Here is a 21984-nt window from a genome sequence, read left to right as displayed (position 1 = left end):
TTTAAAAACGGGCAAGAATGAGTTTTAATCAACGCTAATTTGTCTTTAGCGTCTTTAGTGTCATTGCAGCAATAATACGCCACTCTCACTCACCATGCGACGCGTGTATATTGACGTGTGTAATTGCAGTGATACATTAACTGTGTGAAATGGCAACAATCTGAAACACGCATCGAGGAGCTATAAAAGTGACTGTGATATCTAGTGACAGCCGGCGATAAGATAAATGTTGTCCGCGACGGTGGGTGGATTGCAGGTGAGGACACAAGGCTTTCAGTTCCACGCTCAGCGCTCAGCCAACACGAGTGCAGCGCTCCTGCTCGTAAGGACGATGGTAGAGTACACTCAGCTTGTTTTGGCCGCTAACGGATATTCTAAAGGTGCCTGTATATGGTGACATGCATGCGTGTTTGTTATGTAGTGCAAAGCCAAACAACTTGGCATAGAGCTACTCTTGCTATTGTAGTCACACTTCAAATATTTTTGATGTGAAAACTTCTTTAAACGCGTTGAGCGATTGTTGGTAGGGGCAAAACTTATGGTTTCGCGTCACCGACATGCTAGTGACGTGTTGCGACAGACTGGCGAATCGCAGCAGCCTGTGTACTTGCATTGCATATATCCACTAATAGGTACATTGTATATACTCGACTGTATCATGTGAGTGTTGGACTCTTTTTTTGGATGGGTAAAATCTTGTGAGTTCGCATCACCGACATGCTGTAGTAGCAGTGAGTGAAGTTAATTTGACCACGTGAATACGTGACGTAGGTCTGACATCACTGGTATGTCACAGCTCGGTAATGAATTTTTACATAATTTTTACTTACCACTGACATCTGTTGTGACTGAAAATGATGTAAGGATAAATGATATACCAGTAGTATATAATAGCCGGTCCTGAAACTGGCTTCTGGCTGTGGATGGTGCGGATTGTGATTGTCTGTCCGCCATCTTGGATTGTGACGTCACGGCGGCCATCTTGGACGAGCGTAACGGGACACAGAGTAACGGGACATAACGTAACGGGACATAACGTAACGGGACAAGTAGATCATGGCAGCCATCTTGGATCCGCCATCTTGGATCCGCCATTTTGGATGTCGTCATTTTGTTTTCTCGAACTTTCCGGCATTGTGTTATCCGTCATATTGGATGATGACGTAACCGTTGCAATTTCCGTTACGGCCGCCATCTTTAACTTTTTTATTTATTATCCGATTTTAATGAATTTTTTTTTTAAATTTATAAAAAAATTTTAATAATATAAATTTTAATAAAATATTTATAAAAAACAAACATTATCGTCACGGAGCTCGGAGTCCTCGGTTCGAACCCGACGGGTGCAAAAAAATTAAAAATGGCGACCGATCCTTCCCCCCCACGGTGGGTGCTGGCATACTGACCCCCACCACTTATGTCAAAGTATACATATCGTCACCTAGTATGACGTCATGTCCGCCATCTTGAAATTTGGATGCCATCTTGAAAATCTTTATTTATTATCCGATTTTAATGAAACAAATTCCAAAATTCATCAAAAAATAAATGTATTTGAATTCTGTTTGATTATATCGATGTATGTCCTTGGTTCGATTCCCGACGAGAGTAAACGGCGATCCTTCCTCCATGAAAGCTACCTAGACTGATCTACCACCACCAGTACCATGGTATATATCATCAACTGGTATGAAATCATGTACGCCATCTTGTCTTCATCCGCTGGAGACCACCATCTTGTTTTCGTCTACTAGAGTGTGACGATACCATGTAGTATAATTATCTGGTCACCATACTTTTGTCCTCAACTGTTAACATTTAACATTGACCTTGACCTTGGCCTTTGACCTTGTCCTTGAACTTTGACCTTGACCTTGAAATTTGACCTTGACCTTGAAATTTGACCTTGACCTTGAAATTTGACCTTGACCTTGAAATTTGACATTGACCTTGAAATTTACCTTGACCTTGAAATTTAACCTTGACCTTGAAATTTGCCCTTGACCTTGAACTTTGACCTTGACCTTGAAATTTGCCCTTGACCTTGAAATTTGACTTTGTCCTTGTCGACCATCATGGATCCGACATTTTATGTTCAGTACATGCTACCAGGAGCTACCACCTGCTAGAGTACACCATCTTGTGTGTGTACTCGTATTATAGAGTACATTTCCATCTGGATAATTTTATTCTAACCCGCTAGAGTGCAGTAATCATTTATTACCGAGGTGCCCCCGCCATCTTGAAATTCGGCCGCCATCTTGAAATCGTGTAATAATGTAGCTAGAAAAGCGGGAAAAAATCCAAAATTCCTCAAAAAAATCACTCATTAACTTACATATTGATTCGATCCGCTCCAGTCCTTGGTTCGATACTCGAACGATGCAATAATGTTTAATTTTATGAAAAAAAAATAATTTCAATAAACCACGTTCAACATTCTGAAAGAGACTTTAAATCCTCTACTACCATCATCCTATCAGACATCAAGACCACCATATTGGAAATTCGTAATTGTAATGCTAGAGATTCGGGAAAAAGTTATAAATTCATTAAATAAATTTGCAAACAATATACTGATTAATTAGGTCGTCTAAGGTCCTTGGCACGATCCTGGACGAAACTAAAATAAATTTAATTTAAATACCAGAAAAGCGTAAGGTTCGAGAAATAAAACACCACAAAGTCTTTTACAAACATAATATTTATTACACAATTTCTATCCTACTACAGAATCACTTGCGAAAGCCAGCAAACTTATAAACATTTAGCTTTGCATAGACGTGCAACGACTACTTCTTAGCTCCAAATGCTCCAGCAGCTCAAAATGCTCCAACAGCCTCCAAATGCTCCAACAGCCTCTAAATGGCTCCAACAGCTCCAAATGCTCCAACTACCTTTTCTTTCAACAGCTCCAATGATATTGGGCTACAATGCTACGAGTCTAAGAGACTACGAGGCTACAAGGCTACGAGTCTAAAAGGATCTAGCTGGTTCCGAGTTATACATGACGGAGAGACTGTATGACTAAAAGACCGCATGGCTACGAAACTACATGTCTATGAAGCTACATGGATACAAGTCTACTCGGCTCCAACACGCAATGTACACACAGTACACACAGGAAACTGAAAGTACACACAGTACACACAGGAAAACGGAATTTACACACAGGAAAACGAAAAGTACACACAGGAAAACGGAACGTACACACAGTACACACAGGAAACGGGACGTACACACAGGAAAACGAAATGTACACACAGGAAAACGAAATGTACAAACAGGGAAACGAAATGTACAAACAGGAAAACGAAATGTACAAACAGGAAAACGAAATGTACAAACAGGAAAACGAAATGTACACACTGGAAAACGAAATGTACAAACAGGAAAACGAAATGTACAAACAGGAAAACGAAATGTACACACAGGAAAACGGAATGTACACACAGGAAATCGGAACGTACACACAGTACACACAGGAAACGGAACGTACACACAAGAAAACGGAACGTACACACAGGAAACGGGACGTACACACAGGAAAACGAAATGTACACACAGGAAAACGAAATGTACAAACAGGAAAACGAAATGTACAAACAGGAAAACGAAATGTACAAACAGGAAAACGAAATGTACACACAGGAAAACGGAATGTACACACAGGAAATCGGAACGTACACACAGTACACACAGGAAACGGAATGATCACACATACAGTAGCGGAAACACACCCTTATTTGGAAATCAGGATACAAGAAATAAATCATACTTTTTTAAAATATAAATAATTCATTTTATTTTTCATTAGTACACACATGACAGTTAATCAAATGATTATTGTAAGTAGCCAGCGTTCCGAAGCTCTTTAAGTATGGTCGATACTTCCACGATATGCGAGTAGTTCCCTCTACGAACAGATGCCACCATCAGTCTTAGCCGGCCAACCAATACTTTTGGATCTTTCCATGATGTGGAATCAATCTCTTCTGCCACCATCTTCATTGCTTGTTTATTATAAATATTATGATCTCTGGTGTCTTCCGTTTTAACACCATCCTCAGGGTTACTTTCATCATCTAGCCAGCGATCATCACAAGATTGATCAGATTTATTTATTATAACACGACGTTTCCATCGCTTCGGTCTCAGGACACCACCACATTCTTCGATCTTGTCAGCTTTAGGTTCTGCATCACAGTCTATGCCTTTGTAAACAGCCTCAGAGTCACTGTAGCAATCACCGTAGAAGACAACGTCTCCACCCAGATTACTGCAAGAACTCAATATCGTTGATGTCGAAGTGTCTTCATCGCCTGTATGCTTCCTTTTCAGGAGTCCACCATTTATACAAAGTATGGAGGATCTGCTAAATATAGGCTTGAATGTATTCTCACTTTTCACAGTGCTGATACCTTCATTAGTTTCAGTCTTCCCGATACCATCAACATCCTTCAATATTTGTTTCTCGTCACGATCGGCGTGCTAAGGCTTTCATCTTTTCTATATTAATAATATTATTTGTCTTAAAATCTCCGCGTCCGTGTCACTATCACAGATGTAAATCATCATCATAGCTGTCATCAATATTATCATGAGTTGCATCAATATCACTCATTTTATGATATCGTTTCCTCATTTCAGGTGTCAGAGATGTACCACAATCTATGATCTTGTGAGCTCCATTCTCATTTTCTTTAAAAGCCTATGTGTACAGTTTTATTATTTAATCCTTCAACCCATCATCCCAAACTCAATTAAATCATCTTAGTATATAGAAAAAAAAATCATCAAAGTTCCTTTCATTTAATCTTAGGAACCGCATCATCCTTTCCACATATAGTTTAGTTTCTTGAGCCCAAGATTCTTTCATTATATATACCATGCAGTGTTCTTCAAGAGATGTGGTATACTGCCAGTTCTACATACAAATCCATCCTATCAATGATTTGTTTACACAGAAAAAAACCTTCACATTATTTTTACGTGTTTTACTAAATTATCACTTCGACTAAAATAACTACCACACCTAGTAATTTCTACAAAGGACACTTTGTCCAAGACATTTTAACCATCATCTGTCTGAAAACAACCATGTCCCATCTATATCACAAAGTAAACGAGGGGTAGTCGAGATAGGTCAAACAAGTGCTAGTCACTCATAGGGTAAGATCCATGTGTTCGATACCTATATCAGTCAATGTAGCATCTATGTATTTTTCTTACCTCATGTAGAAAAATATGTTCCAATGCATACGAATTTAAACTTATTCACGTGCGTCTAGTCAAAAGTACATAAATTTAATCACGTTAACCTCAAAATAAATATTCTCAAGGATAGAGACAGAGACTACACGATCGAGACACGCCTACCGTCACCCGCAAATGAACATTGACCCCTCGCGCGGGAGTTGCAGGCTAGCAGAATGCTGCGACAGTCATATGTTTGCTCGAGACATACATACATCACGTCGCTAGCCTTCCAACCCATTTCACGTAAAACTCCAGTGAAATCGTAATCCAGCATACACTTGCTGGAACCACTTCAAAGTATACATCACTGAACCAGAGCAGAAAATTAGCTTACACATGTATAACTTGCTACCAACAAAAAAAAATTGTAGCACATATACGAGAGGAGTCGAACCCTACATACCATACTGTGAAAGTCGATACTCCGATAATTATAAGCGGCAAAATATTTTAAATCAAGACCCCGGCCAGTATATATTATTTTTTTCATGTTTTAAAAATTCATGTTAGTAATCAGCAACGAAGGAGTGAGTAACTTGGACGAAGAACCGTTTACCAAGTATCCGGAATCTTACTGATACAACCCATCCAGTGCACCAGCTTACTCCGAAGTGTGCGCAATTGATTATCATTATTCAACTTTTTAATATCACGTCCGTAGTGTACACCAATATATGACAGGTTACGATTTAAGACCATAAATTTCCCACAAGTCTGTTAGTTTTATTTCGGGGAGTAATAAATTATTCCTCAAAAATAATAAATCAAGTTCCTATCAGATTTGCTCTAATGTTACGACATTACCTGTACCTGCACATTACCAAAACATCTCCCATAAAAAATCTTAAGAATGAAGATGGCATACTCAGACAAAAATAATTTTAACAAAAAAAAAACAGTCTCCAGCATTATTGATAAAAAAATAATACACACAAACAAGACAAAACGCGCATTACAAATTCGACCTAAATTTCGTGTCAAATTTAGTTTATTACATTAAGATAAACGATGTAGGTTAGGAAAAAATATATAAAAAATTCTTTAATTCAATAATTTATTTAAAATTGTACATTTATACACAATAAAATCTGACATGGTATATATATCGTATACATTTCTCAGTTCATGCGACATTCATTTTTATTAAAATAAATTATTGTAGTTCGTTTTTAGAGTGACAAAATAAAAATAATTCATACAGATCTCGATACATCAGTTCAGGAGTGTAACACATTAGAGGGCCAGAAATTATGCTAGAAACCCGTCTTTACAAAATTTATAATGTTTTTTTCAAGTAAAATTTTCGCGTAACCTGTACACCACACTTCTCACACAGAAATGTTACACGGTCAAGATTTCTTCTGCAGCCATGATTTTCATGGATGCGTGTACTTCGTAGTCGTTCAAATCGTTTACCACAGTAGCGGCACTGATACAGATACTCATCGCAATTACCATCGCTTCCCCGATGTTCAACTTGCAAATGAACTTTGCTTTTACAATGCCTAATCAAATTACTTTTGTTTGTGAAATGTACACCACATGACTCACACGGAAATGTCACACGATCAGCGTTTCTTCTACAGACATGATTTTCATGTCTTTTTGCATGTTGACGGTATTTAAAACTTTTGCTACAGTACGTACACAGATGTCGTGTCGTTAGACCTTGAGTCACCGACGGCTCGGAAAGTATCTTACTTTCAATGTGCACTGCTGTTGTAGGTGACGAAGTCCCGTATGTTGCATGAGCTGGAGATTTCCCAGTCGACATTGACAGATCATCTGTACTGGATGCCAAAGAATCTGAAGTATACACGATTGATGCAGAAGCTGGGAATTGCTCACAAAATGTTTTATTTACGAAATTCGGTGTATTTGCAGGTATCGGAGTCTCCTCTGCTTTCGATAATGCACACATTGAAGTCTCTTGGAGTGAAGAGACAGTAGATACTGCCATACATCGGGATCTCTGGAGATGGTAGCTTCGTTACCATCGGAATCTCTGGAGCTTCTCTCATCGTTGTCATAGGGATCTGCTTCATCATCATCGCCTCCGTCGTCAGGGACCCCGGTGAAGACACGAGACCCTCCGTCAAGATCTCTGCAGTCGTTGACCCCGCTACCATTAGGCTTTGTACCGATTTCAACGTTGCTACCATTGAGTTCGGATACACATCAATATTCATATACAAGACTTATATGCAAACGAGCCAATCCATCAGATCTCCACTGTACCACTACAAGAGGTGGACTGAGGGACCTGCTGTCTAAGACTCGCTTAAATAACCATGTTCGCTTGTATAATACGCAAGTCAATACATCATTCATTGTTATTACTTAAAAAAATTAGGAATTTCAAGGAATGAGAATTTAAATTATATACAAACATCTAATCACACATCCTACATACACGGTTAATTTAGACTTAATAGAGGAGCAAGAGTCTGTAATCAATGGATCTCTCACAACCCAAACAAAATTTAAAGTAGGTACCCGAATTTAAATATTATTATGTAGAGCTACACATAACATCCAACTGACTCCAAATGACTTCAACACATGACTAAAATAATTTATACGATACCAGGCTAGGTCCAAAGTCATTTTGTTTTGTACCTCTCATCTACAGTTCAGAGGACCTTCAGTGATGATATAGCTACAGCCAAGACATGTCCAGTACCATACATCTTCAAAGCCTTCAAAGTCGATCCATGTTAAGCCTTACGACAAAAGTCTCCGAAACAAGAGACCTACTCTACAAGTTTACTAGACATTTTAAGCTTGTCATAGCACACATCGATAAAAATCTTCGTAAATAACCCAAAATATTATCAGACCACTAGCATTCGATTTATGCACATACAGTAGGTCACCAACATATTCGTCAACACATGATCATTCTACATTAAGCTCCTCACTTACTTGTATCAGCCTACTCGACTACACTCTGCACACATAAACTAAAAGAAGTCAAATAACATCCTATTATTTATTTACATTCGAATATTTAACAGCATGCCGACTGCTAATTAAATAAGCCTGACAGTGAACATGTTAGCAAAGTTTACTTTTATATAGGACCAGGAATCCATTGAACCTTCAGAACCTAGCTACACATACTCAGTGCAGGATGCAAGGAATTCTACACTCATTAGCCATCATCGGCACTCATTTTCCATCATCGTCACTCAATTCAACACTCACTTTTCATCATCGACACTCAATTCAACACTCACATTCCATAATATAATCTCAATTCGGCACTCATTTTCCATTTTCGACACACAATTCAACACTCACTTTCCATCATCGACACTCAATTCAACACTCACTTCCCATCATCGACACTCATTTTCCATCATCGACACGCAATTCAACACTCATTTTCCATAGTCGACACTCAATTCAACACACAGTTTCCATATTCGACACTCAATTCGACACTCATTTTCCTTAATCGACACTCAATTCAACACTCATTTTCCATAATCGACACTCAATTCGACACTCAATTTCCATCATCGTCACTCAATTCGACACTACAATTTCCATCATCGACACCCAATTCATCACTCAATTTCCATCTTCGACTCTTAATTAGAGACTCAATTTCCATCATCGACACCCAATTCGACACTCAATTTCCATCATTAACACTCAATTCAACACTCATTTTCCATCATCGATACTTAATTCTACATACTCTTTCCTTCTTCGACACTCATTTTCCATCATGTACATACAGAAAAATGGAAATTTTCCTTCATCCACACACACACAGATACATATATAAATATATTCATACTCAACTCAATTCTTTAAAGTAGCATACACATGAACTTTATTAGGGCATGAATAACGACTCATTTTAATAACAATTTTTAAAATTATATTTATATCAAAAATACAAAAGTATAAAATTTCATCAGTCAATACACATTACTAACTTATTATATATACCCGAAAATTCTAAGTTCATCAAGAATAGTCCACGTTTCTTTGATAACTGATACAATTTTATCATCTTGCGAAACAAGTAAAAGTCGCAACCTGTTCGTTAACACATTCGGGTCTTTCCACGATATATAATCAATTTCACTTGATGCCACCATCTTCTTCGAATGTTTGCTGAACATATTCTGAAAATCGTTATAATAATGATTATGATAATTTGTATCATCATCATCATCGATGCTGTCCACATCTTTATCAAACACACTGACATCTTCATCTTGCATATCCCAGTATTTCGAATTTTTTGTCATTGGAGTACCATCATTGGCAACAAGCTTACTTGCTAATTTTCCAAAAAAATATTCCAAAGTCCGTAGAAGTCTACTATACGACGCCTTGTCACTTTTTATGGAGATGCTACTTTCATTATCTTCTACCTTACTTATATCTCCATCACCATTTAAGCTATATCCTTTCTCAAGACCTGGAGAGATTTTAACACAATCGCTTTTAAGACTAGGTCGATCAATTTCATTGTAAGACATACTGTCCCCGAGCATATCGTCTCCATCTTCGTACTTTATCTCCTGATCGAGCTTAGCTTTACAAGTTTTATAGTGTCTTTTGAAATTCTCTCTTCGTGTCATCCGCCCACCACACTTGTCACAACTTAGTATTTGACGGAATGGACTTTTAACACAATCGGCCTTTTCATGTCTACGAGCATTACAGCTTTTATCAAAGTATTTGCTACAGTATGTACAATGTCCTTCAGATCGAGATCGATATTTGAGTATCGTACCTTCACTAGACTGTATGTACTCCATAATGTTTGAATAGCCACTAAAAGTATTATTTAGGTACTTCGTATTTTTATGTATGAACATTCATCAATTATTTACGAAAAAAGATTTTTTTTTTCTCATTTTGAAAACAAAAAATCATGTTTCACGTAGTTTTACTACCCACCTTCATATTTCCTCATATGTTATGTTGTAAAAGCATCCAAAGTTGGTTGTAGGTTACGGAATGCTCACTCACGATCTCTTGAAAAAGGTGTGCCTCCCTAGATCTCAAGAGGAAGAACATTGACCTTATTTAAAAATTAGTGAATAATATCATGGCCTAGCAAGAATCACAAGATAATCTATTCACATATTAGCAACCATCATGTATCAGTTGTCTGTATAAACAGTCAATGATTTGTGTGGGATGCAGGATGCTCCCTAACGATCGCAACAGAAGGATGGCTTCGCTAGAACTCAAGGGGAAGGGAAATCTTCGTGTGTGATAGCGTTTCTCAGTTGCTTCATGACGTAGTAATCGTCTGATTAATGAACTTTTGTTTTTGCCTGATTTCCACCTGTTAAAATTATTTTTTAAGTGTTGATTTGATAATATGACTTCGGAAATTTATACGAAACTCTGAATAAAATTACCTGTCTTAGACACCAAGGACAATGCAGTTTGTCCTTTATGTTAATGCTTCTCAGCTGTCTCAAGCATATTATTTTTCTGAGTAAGGTTATTATTTTTTTAATCCACCTGATAAAAATATTGTATGTGCTGATTTATTGACAGAATTTTACTAATTAAATGTAACTCTGAATAGAAATGACATGACTCATTATGTAAAAAAATTCTTCATGCAGGGTTAGATTTCTCACAAATAATCAGGAGCACTCGGAGAAAACCATTAGATTTCTCCCAAATAATCAGGAGCACTCGGAGAAAACCATAAGATGTCTAGTCAGGTATAATCGGAAGCACACGGAGAAAACCACCATAATATTGTCAAGAATAATCGGAAGCACACGGAGAAATCCATCAGGGAGGATGTCGTTTATAAACTCCATAAATTATCAATTTTTTTTTTAAAAAGTCCAAATTTAATCCTGCTTAAGCAACATGAGAGTTAAAGCTCAAGCCCGCTTGTGAACTCTTTGCTTAAGCAACATGAGAGTTCTAGCACAAGCCCGCTTGTGAACTCTTTGCTTAAGCAACATGAGAGTTCTAGCACAAGTCAGCTTGTGAACTCTTTGCTTAAGCAACATGAGAGTTCTAGCACAAGTCAGCTTGTGAACTCTTTGCTTAAGCAACACGAGAGTTAAAGCACAAGCCCGCTTGTGAACTCTTTGCTTAAGCAACATGAGAGTTCTAGCACAAGCCCGCTTGTGAACAAGCAACATGAGAGTTCTAGCACAAGTCAGCTTGTGAACTCTTTGCTTAAGCAACATGAGAGTTCTAGCACAAGTCAGCTTGTGAACTCTTTGCTTAAGCAGGATTAAATTTGGACTTTTTAAAAAAAAAATTGATAATTTATGGAGTTTATAAACGACATCCTCCCTGATGGATTTCTCCGTGTGCTTCCGATTATTCTTGACAATATTATGGTGGTTTTCTCCGTGTGCTTCCGATTATTCTTGACAATATTATGGTGGTTTTCTCCGTGTGCTCCTGATTATACCTGACTAGACATCTTATGGTTTTCTCCGAGTGCTCCTGATTATTTGGGAGAAATCTAATGGTTTTCTCCGAGTGCTCCTGATTATTTGTGAGAAATCTAACCCTGCATGAAGAATTTTTTTACATAATGAGTCATGTCATTTCTATTCAGAGTTACATTTAATTAGTAAAATTCTGTCAATAAATCAGCACATACAATATTTTTATCAGGTGGATTAAAAAAATAATAACCTTACTCAGAAAAATAATATGCTTTGAGACAGCTGAGAAGCATTAACATAAAGGACAAACTGCATTGTCCTTGGTGTCTAAGACAGGTAATTTTATTCAGAGTTTCGTATAAATTTCCGAAGTCATATTATCAAATCAACACTTAAAAAATAATTTTAACAGGTGGAAATCAGGCAAAAACAAAAGTTCATTAATCAGACGATTACTACGTCATGAAGCAACTGAGAAACGCTATCACACACGAAGATTTCCCTTCCCCTTGAGTTCTAGCGAAGCCATCCTTCTGTTGCGATCGTTAGGGAGCATCCTGCATCCCACACAAATCATTGACTGTTTATACAGACAACTGATACATGATGGTTGCTAATATGTGAATAGATTATCTTGTGATTCTTGCTAGGCCATGATATTATTCACTAATTTTTAAATAAGGTCAATGTTCTTCCTCTTGAGATCTAGGGAGGCACACCTTTTTCAAGAGATCGTGAGTGAGCATTCCGTAACCTACAACCAACTTTGGATGCTTTTACAACATAACATATGAGGAAATATGAAGGTGGGTAGTAAAACTACGTGAAACATGATTTTTTGTTTTCAAAATGAGAAAAAAAAAAAATCTTTTTTCGTAAATAATTGATGAATGTTCATACATAAAAATACGAAGTACCTAAATAATACTTTTAGTGGCTATTCAAACATTATGGAGTACATACAGTCTAGTGAAGGTACGATACTCAAATATCGATCTCGATCTGAAGGACATTGTACATACTGTAGCAAATACTTTGATAAAAGCTATAATGCTCGTAGACATGAAAAGGCCGATTGTGTTAAAAGTCCATTCCGTCAAATACTAAGTTGTGACAAGTGTGGTGGGCGGATGACACGAAGAGAGAATTTAAAAAGACACTATAGTAGTATATAAATGGGGCTACTGGGACAGGCTTCTGGCTGTGGATTGATGATTGTCTGTCCGCCATCTTGGATTGTGATGTCACGGCGGCCATCTTGGATGAATGTAACGGGACACAGCGTAACGGGACATAACGTAACGGGACAAGTATATCACGGCAGCCATCTTGGATCCGCCATCTTGGATCCGCCATTTTGGATGACGTCATTTTGTTTTCTCGAACTTTCCGCCATTTTGTTTTCCGCCATATTGGATGATGACGTCACCGTTGCAATTTCCGTTACGGCCGCCATCTTTAACTTTTTTATTTATTATCCGATTTTAATGAATTTTTTTTTTTAAAAATTATAAAAAAATTTAAATAATATAAATTTAATAAAATATTTATAAAAAACAAACATTATCGATACGGAGCTCGGAGTCCTCGGTTCGAACCCGACGAGGTCAAAAAATTAAAAATGGCGACCGATCCTTCCCCCTGTGGTGGCTGCTGACAGACTGCCCCCCCACCACTTTTTTCAAAGCATATATATCGACAGTGAGCATGACGTCATGTCCGCCATCTTGAAATCTGGACGCCATCTTGAAAATCTTTATTTATTATCCGATTTTAATGAAACAAATTCCAAAATTCATCAAAAAATTAACGTATTTGAATTCTGTTTGATTATATCGATGTACGTCCTTGGTTCGATTCCCGGCGAGAGTAAACGATCAATCCTTCCTCCATGAAAGCTACCTAGACTGATCTACCACCAACAATACCAAGGTTTATATCATCAACTGGTATGACATCATGTCCGCCATCTTGTCTTCATCCGCTGGAGTCCACCATCTTGTTTTCGTCTGCTAGAGTGTGCCGATACCATGTAGTATAATTATCTGGTCACCATACTTTTGTCCTCAACTGTTGTCATTGACCTTGGCCTTTGACCTTGACCTTGGCCTTTGACCTTGACCTTGAAATTTGACCTTGACCTTGAAATTTGACCTTGACCTTGAAATTTGACCTTGACATTGAAATTTGACCTTGACCTTGAAATTTGACCTTGACATTGAAATTTGACTTTGTCCTCGAAATTTGACTTTGTCCTTGTTGACCATTATGGATCCGACATTTTATGTTCAGTAGATGCTACCAGGAGCTACCACCTGCTGGAGTAAGCCATCTTGTGTGTGTGTACTCGTATTATAGAGTTCATTTCCATCTGGATAATTTTATTCTAACCCGCTACAGTACAGTAATCAATTACTACTGTGACACACGACATCTTGAAATTTGGACGCCATCTTGAAAATCCGTAATTTTAATGCTAGAGATTCGGGAAAAAGTTCAAAATTCATTAATTAAATTTGTAATCTATATACTGATTGATTGGATCGACTAAGGTCCTTGGTTCGACCCCTGACCGATACCAATCAACTTTAATTTTAAAAAATACCACAAAAGCGACAGGTTTGAGAAAATAAAAAACACCACAAGTTCTTTTAAAAACTTTTATTACATACATTCTAATCTACTACAAGTACATAATAAACACAGACAAAGTACTAAAGTCTTGTGGATTCCTCGATTCAAACAGTCTTCTTATTGTACGGACAAAGCCTTTTACATGACTTTAAATGTCTATACGATCCGTTCATCACCGCAGCCAGAGACGGACTGAAGTTCATATCACCAGGGTCCCACTTATATATTCTCATTTGCTGGTACAACACACGAGTCAAAACAATAACCATGTTCATTATACTTCTCGGAGCATTTTTTATAATGAAGATGTAAGCTATCAAGACGTGAAATTAGTTTTTTGCACTTATTGCACTGAAATTGTATTCTTTTAACATTATTAGAACAACTGCTTCTTTCATGTCTGCGAGCATTTAAGGTAATAGTAAATGATGCGTCACAGTATTTGCACCGACGCAATGTATGCTTTTCATTAGTGGAAGAATCCATTGCTGACGATGAAACTTCGGATGATGGTGGTATCACATCTGTTGAAATCTCCTCCAATGTTGACGTCGTCGTTGCCAACGGGATCTGCACCTTCTCCATCGTAGCTGTCGTCAAGGTTCCCGTAGACGATGGTACAACCTCCGAGTTCGACGTTAAAGACGGTAAAGATGCCATCGAGGTCTCAAGAACAGCTAATTGACACGTCTTATGCACCAGAAGAAACAAACTAGGTGATCCTTACACCGCCGACGTCAGTAACTAACTGAGCGTCCTGCTGTCTAGGACTCGCTTATATACATGCACCGGATGGAATAATAATACGCTAGTCAAATCAAGAACCATTTACAATAATACTAGAGTCAAATCTACAAATTAAAAAAGAGGATCATTTGATCGAAAAAAAAATTCGATCTCTCCAATATACGCCAGGCTCCAAGAGCTACAATTCACGTCATCAGATCCATCTAAATTTTGCTCCTATGCTTCAATTGACCATTAGCTGCAAGTGCTCCAACAGATCCATCAGCTCCAACACGTAATGTACGCAATGTACGCACAATACATGCAATTTACATGCAATAAATGTAATGATCACTCAGTACACACAGGAAACGGAACGTACACACAGTACACACAGGAAACGGAACGTACACACAATACACACAGGAAACAAAACGTACACACAGTACACACAGGAAACGAAACGTACACACAGTACACACAGGAAACGGAACGTACACACAGTACACACAGGAAACGAAACGTACACACAGTACACACAGGAAACGAAACGTACACACAGTACACACAGGAAGCGGAACGTACACACAGTACACACATGAAACGGAACGTACACACAGTACACACAGGAAACGGAACGTACACACAATACACACAGGAAACGGAACGTACACACAGTACACACAGGAAACGGAACGTACACACAGTACACACAGGAAACGAAACGTACACACAATACACACAGGAAACGAAACGTACACACAGTACACACAGGAAACGAAACGTATACACACAGTACACACAGGAAACGGAACGTACACACAGTACACACAGGAAAAGGAACGTACACACAGTACACACAGGAAACGGAACGTACACACAGTACACACAGGAAACGGATCGTATACACAGTACACACAGGAAACGAAACGTACACACAGTACACACAGAAAACGGAACGTACACACAGTACACACAGAAAACGGAACGTACACACAGGAAACGAAACGTACACACAGTACACACAGGAAAGGAAACGTATACACACATTACACACATTAAACGGAATGATCACACATACATTAGCGGAAACACACAGGCTTAGTTGGAAATCAGAATACAAGAAACAAAAACATTAAATTTTTACTTTCAATATTTAATTACTTCTCAACATTACACAAATACAAGTAAAAGAAACCATTATTGTATGTAGCCAGCTTTCCTCAGTTCTTTGAGTATGAAGGATATTTCTTTGATGCACGAATAGTTTCCTGCACAAAGCGAGTCATGTAGAAGTCTTAGCCGGTCAACCAATATGTTTGGATCTTTCCATGATGTGTAATCAATCTCTTCTACCACCATCTTACTTGCTTGTTTATTATAAATACTGTTAATATCACAATCGTCCCTGCGATCATAATAAGCATTATCAGATTTATTTTTTATAACACGACGTTTCCATCGTTTCGGTCTCAGGACATCGCCACATTCTTCGATCTTGTCAGCTCTAGGTGCTTCATCACAGTCTATGCCTTTGTCAACAGCCTCAGAGTCACTGTAACAATCACTGTAGAAGACATCCTCTTCACCCATATTACCGTATGAATTCGCTATCGATGATGTCGAAGTGTCTTCATCGTCTTCATGCTTCCTTTTTAGGAGTCCATCATTTTTACAAAGAATGGAGGATCTACTGAATATAGGCTTGAATGTATTCTCACTTTTCACGGTGTTGATACTTCCATTAGTTTCAGTCTTCCCGAAGCCATTAGCATCCTTCAATTTATGTTCTTCCTCACAATCGGGTGAGCTAATACCATCACGCTCAGGACAAGGAAAATTATTGACGTAATGCAGATCACTCTTCTTTAGTCTAGTGGATTCATCGGTGTCCTCTATGCCGTAAGTAGTCTTGACTTTACATGTTCTACCATGTCTTTTTAAGCTGTCAATTCTTGTTAACAACCTGCTACAACGATTACAGCTTAACATGTTGCGTAGTGGGTTTCTAGCACAATCATTCTTCTCATGACGTCTAGCATTCCTTCTCATGGCAAAATCCTTGCCACAGTATCTACAGCGGCTTCCTTCCGATTCAGCTGCAGATAACAAACCACGATCCATGGTAGCTTCTGTGACTAATGTTAGATACAAACTGTCAGTTTTCTCCAATTGGAACCATTTCTTAAATAGAGTTTTTGAAATGTTTCATCAGCGAGAGTTAAGTTATCTAATGCAAAGAAAATTGATGCAAGTAGTTCTGGCTGTCGTCAACAGATGTCGCTACGTGTTGCTTGTAGGTAAATAATATCTATTTCATTAATGTGGGATGCGTAACGCTCACTATCGATCGCAAAGGGAGGTTGGCTTCGATAGTATCCAAGGAGAAAAAAAGTTCGTCCGTGCTTCTCAGATTTCTCACGGTACACCATCTTGGATTGTGACGTCACGGCGGCCATCTTGGATGGGTGTGACCTTGACCTTTGACCGAAACCTCAGGAATGATCGCAAGCACACGGATTAACCATCAAAATATTGATAAGAATAATCAGGAGCACACGGAGAAAAACCATCATAATATTGGCAAGAATAATCAGGAGCACACGGAGAAAACCGACACAAGTTTTCTTTGATATCATAAAAATATAAAAAAAAATTAATAAAAAATTAAAAATAAAAACGAAAAAAAAAATCAAACATTCTGGCTTGTGAACTTCTCATTGTTGAGCAAAGATAGAGTTCTAGTACAAGCCAGAATGTTTGATTTTTTTTTTTCGTTTTTATTTTTAATTTTTTATTAATTTTTTTTTATATTTTTATGATATCAAAGAAAACTTGTGTCGGTTTTCTCCGTGTGCTCCTGATTATTCTTGCCAATATTATGATGGTTTTTCTCCGTGTGCTCCTGATTATTCTTATCAATATTTTGATGGTTAATCCGTGTGCTTGCGATCATTCCTGAGGTTTCGGTCAAAGGTCAAGGTCACACCCATCCAAGATGGCCGCCGTGACGTCACAATCCAAGATGGTGTACCGTGAGAAATCTGAGAAGCACGGACGAACTTTTTTTCTCCTTGGATACTATCGAAGCCAACCTCCCTTTGCGATCGATAGTGAGCGTTACGCATCCCACATTAATGAAATAGATATTATTTACCTACAAGCAACACGTAGCGACATCTGTTGACGACAGCCAGAACTACTTGCATCAATTTTCTTTGCATTAGATAACTTAACTCTCGCTGATGAAACATTTCTAAAACTCTATTTAAGAAATGGTTCCAATTGGAGAAAACTGACAGTTTGTATCTAACATTAGTCACAGAAGCTACCATGGATCGTGGTTTGTTATCTGCAGCTGAATCGGAAGGAAGCCGCTGTAGATACTGTGGCAAGGATTTTGCCATGAGAAGGAATGCTAGACGTCATGAGAAGAATGATTGTGCTAGAAACCCACTACGCAACATGTTAAGCTGTAATCGTTGTAGCAGGTTGTTAACAAGAATTGACAGCTTAAAAAGACATGGTAGAACATGTAAAGTCAAGACTACTTACGGCATAGAGGACACCGATGAATCCACTAGACTAAAGAAGAGTGATCTGCATTACGTCAATAATTTTCCTTGTCCTGAGCGTGATGGTATTAGCTCACCCGATTGTGAGGAAGAACATAAATTGAAGGATGCTAATGGCTTCGGGAAGACTGAAACTAATGGAAGTATCAACACCGTGAAAAGTGAGAATACATTCAAGCCTATATTCAGTAGATCCTCCATTCTTTGTAAAAATGATGGACTCCTAAAAAGGAAGCATGAAGACGATGAAGACACTTCGACATCATCGATAGCGAATTCATACGGTAATATGGGTGAAGAGGATGTCTTCTACAGTGATTGTTACAGTGACTCTGAGGCTGTTGACAAAGGCATAGACTGTGATGAAGCACCTAGAGCTGACAAGATCGAAGAATGTGGCGATGTCCTGAGACCGAAACGATGGAAACGTCGTGTTATAAAAAATAAATCTGATAATGCTTATTATGATCGCAGGGACGATTGTGATATTAACAGTATTTATAATAAACAAGCAAGTAAGATGGTGGTAGAAGAGATTGATTACACATAATGGAAAGATCCAAACATATTGGTTGACCGGCTAAGACTTCTACATGACTCGCTTTGTGCAGGAAACTATTCGTGCATCAAAGAAATATCCTTCATACTCAAAGAACTGAGGAAAGCTGGCTACATACAATAATGGTTTCTTTTACTTGTATTTGTGTAATGTTGAGAAGTAATTAAATATTGAAAGTAAAAATTTAATGTTTTTGTTTCTTGTATTCTGATTTCCAACTAAGCCTGTGTGTTTCCGCTAATGTATGTGTGATCATTCCGTTTAATGTGTGTAATGTGTGTATACGTTTCCTTTCCTGTGTGTACTGTGTGTACGTTTCGTTTCCTGTGTGTACGTTCCGTTTTCTGTGTGTACTGTGTGTACGTTCCGTTTTCTGTGTGTACTGTGTGTACGTTTCGTTTCCTGTGTGTACTGTGTATACGATCCGTTTCCTGTGTGTACTGTGTGTACGTTCCGTTTCCTGTGTGTACTGTGTGTACGTTCCTTTTCCTGTGTGTACTGTGTGTACGTTCCGTTTCCTGTGTGTACTGTGTGTATACGTTTCGTTTCCTGTGTGTACTGTGTGTACGTTTCGTTTCCTGTTTGTATTGTGTGTACGTTTCGTTTCCTGTGTGTACTGTGTGTACGTTCCGTTTCCTGTGTGTACTGTGTGTACGTTCCATTTCCTGTGTGTATTGTGTGTACGTTCCGTTTCCTGTGTGTACTGTGTGTACGTTCCGTTTCCTGTGTGTACTGTGTGTACGTTCCGCTTCCTGTGTGTACTGTGTGTACGTTTCGTTTCCTGTGTGTACTGTGTGTACGTTTCGTTTCCTGTGTGTACTGTGTGTACGTTCCGTTTCCTGTGTGTACTGTGTGTACGTTTCGTTTCCTGTGTGTACTGTGTGTACGTTTTGTTTCCTGTGTGTATTGTGTGTACGTTCCGTTTCCTGTGTGTACTGTGTGTACGTTCCGTTTCCTGTGTGTACTGAGTGATCATTACATTTATTGCATGTAAATTGCATGTATTGTGCGTACATTGCGTACATTACGTGTTGGAGCTGATGGATCTGTTGGAGCACTTGCAGCTAATGGTCAATTGAAGCATAGGAGCAAAATTTAGATGGATCTGATGACGTGAATTGTAGCTCTTGGAGCCTGGCGTATATTGGAGAGATCGAATTTTTTTTTTCGATCAAATGATCCTCTTTTTTAATTTGTAGATTTGACTCTAGTATTATTGTAAATGGTTCTTGATTTGACTAGCGTATTATTATTCCATCCGGTGCATGTATATAAGCGAGTCCTAGACAGCAGGACGCTCAGTTAGTTACTGACGTCGGCGGTGTAAGGATCACCTAGTTTGTTTCTTCTGGTGCATAAGACGTGTCAATTAGCTGTTCTTGAGACCTCGATGGCATCTTTACCGTCTTTAACGTCGAACTCGGAGGTTGTACCATCGTCTACGGGAACCTTGACGACAGCTACGATGGAGAAGGTGCAGATCCCGTTGGCAACGACGACGTCAACATTGGAGGAGATTTCAACAGATGTGATACCACCATCATCCGAAGTTTCATCGTCAGCAATGGATTCTTCCACTAATGAAAAGCATACATTGCGTCGGTGCAAATACTGTGACGCATCATTTACTATTACCTCAAATGCTCGCAGACATGAAAGAAGCAGTTGTTCTAATAATGTTAAAAGAATACAATTTCAGTGCAATAAGTGCAAAAAACTAATTTCACGTCTTGATAGCTTACATCTTCATTATAAAAAATGCTCCGAGAAGTATAATGAACATGGTTATTGTTTTGACTCGTGTGTTGTACCAGCAAATGAGAATATATAAGTGGGACCCTGGTGATATGAACTTCAGTCCGTCTCTGGCTGCGGTGATGAACGGATCGTATAGACATTTAAAGTCATGTAAAAGGCTTTGTCCGTACAATAAGAAGACTGTTTGAATCGAGGAATCCACAAGACTTTAGTACTTTGTCTGTGTTTATTATGTACTTGTAGTAGATTAGAATGTATGTAATAAAAGTTTTTAAAAGAACTTGTGGTGTTTTTTATTTTCTCAAACCTGTCGCTTTTGTGGTATTTTTTAAAATTAAAGTTGATTGGTATCGGTCAGGGGTCGAACCAAGGACCTTAGTCGATCCAATCAATCAGTATATAGATTACAAATTTAATTAATGAATTTTGAACTTTTTCCCGAATCTCTAGCATTAAAATTACGGATTTTCAAGATGGCGTCCAAATTTCAAGATGTCGTGTGTCACAGTAGTAATTGATTACTGTACTGTAGCGGGTTAGAATAAAATTATCCAGATGGAAATGAACTCTATAATACGAGTACACACACACAAGATGGCTTACTCCAGCAGGTGGTAGCTCCTGGTAGCATCTACTGAACATAAAATGTCGGATCCATAATGGTCAACAAGGACAAAGTCAAATTTCGAGGACAAAGTCAAATTTCAATGTCAAGGTCAAATTTCAAGGTCAAGGTCAAATTTCAATGTCAAGGTCAAATTTCAAGGTCAAGGTCAAATTTCAAGGTCAAGGTCAAATTTCAAGGTCAAGGTCAAAGGCCAAGGTCAAGGTCAAAGGCCAAGGTCAATGACAACAGTTGAGGACAAAAGTATGGTGACCAGATAATTATACTACATGGTATCGGCACACTCTAGCAGACGAAAACAAGATGGTGGACTCCAGCGGATGAAGACAAGATGGCGGACATGATGTCATACCAGTTGATGATATAAACCTTGGTATTGTTGGTGGTAGATCAGTCTAGGTAGCTTTCATGGAGGAAGGATTGATCGTTTACTCTCGCCGGGAA

The 21984-nt window shown here is 38.3% G+C and overlaps 1 protein-coding gene across 1 annotated transcript in view; it reads left to right on the top strand.

The window, feature by feature from the left end:
* The first annotated feature begins 255 nt into the window (after positions 1–255).
* LOC134541481 (ero1-like protein) overlaps positions 256–21984 on the top strand; it is a 92074-nt gene continuing 70345 nt past the window's right edge. The window contains exon 1 of the mRNA XM_063384962.1: positions 256–334. Within this exon, the coding sequence (XP_063241032.1) occupies positions 332–334 (3 nt within the window). The 5' untranslated portion in view covers positions 256–331. The remainder of the gene's footprint in view (positions 335–21984) is intronic.

This window comes from Bacillus rossius (assembly GCF_032445375.1).
Source record: "Bacillus rossius redtenbacheri isolate Brsri chromosome 4 unlocalized genomic scaffold, Brsri_v3 Brsri_v3_scf4_1, whole genome shotgun sequence".
In the NCBI taxonomy this organism is placed as follows: Eukaryota; Metazoa; Arthropoda; class Insecta; order Phasmatodea; family Bacillidae; genus Bacillus; species Bacillus rossius.
The sequence above is the reverse complement of the archived record's forward strand: the minus strand, read 5'-3'. Positions and strand labels throughout refer to the sequence as shown.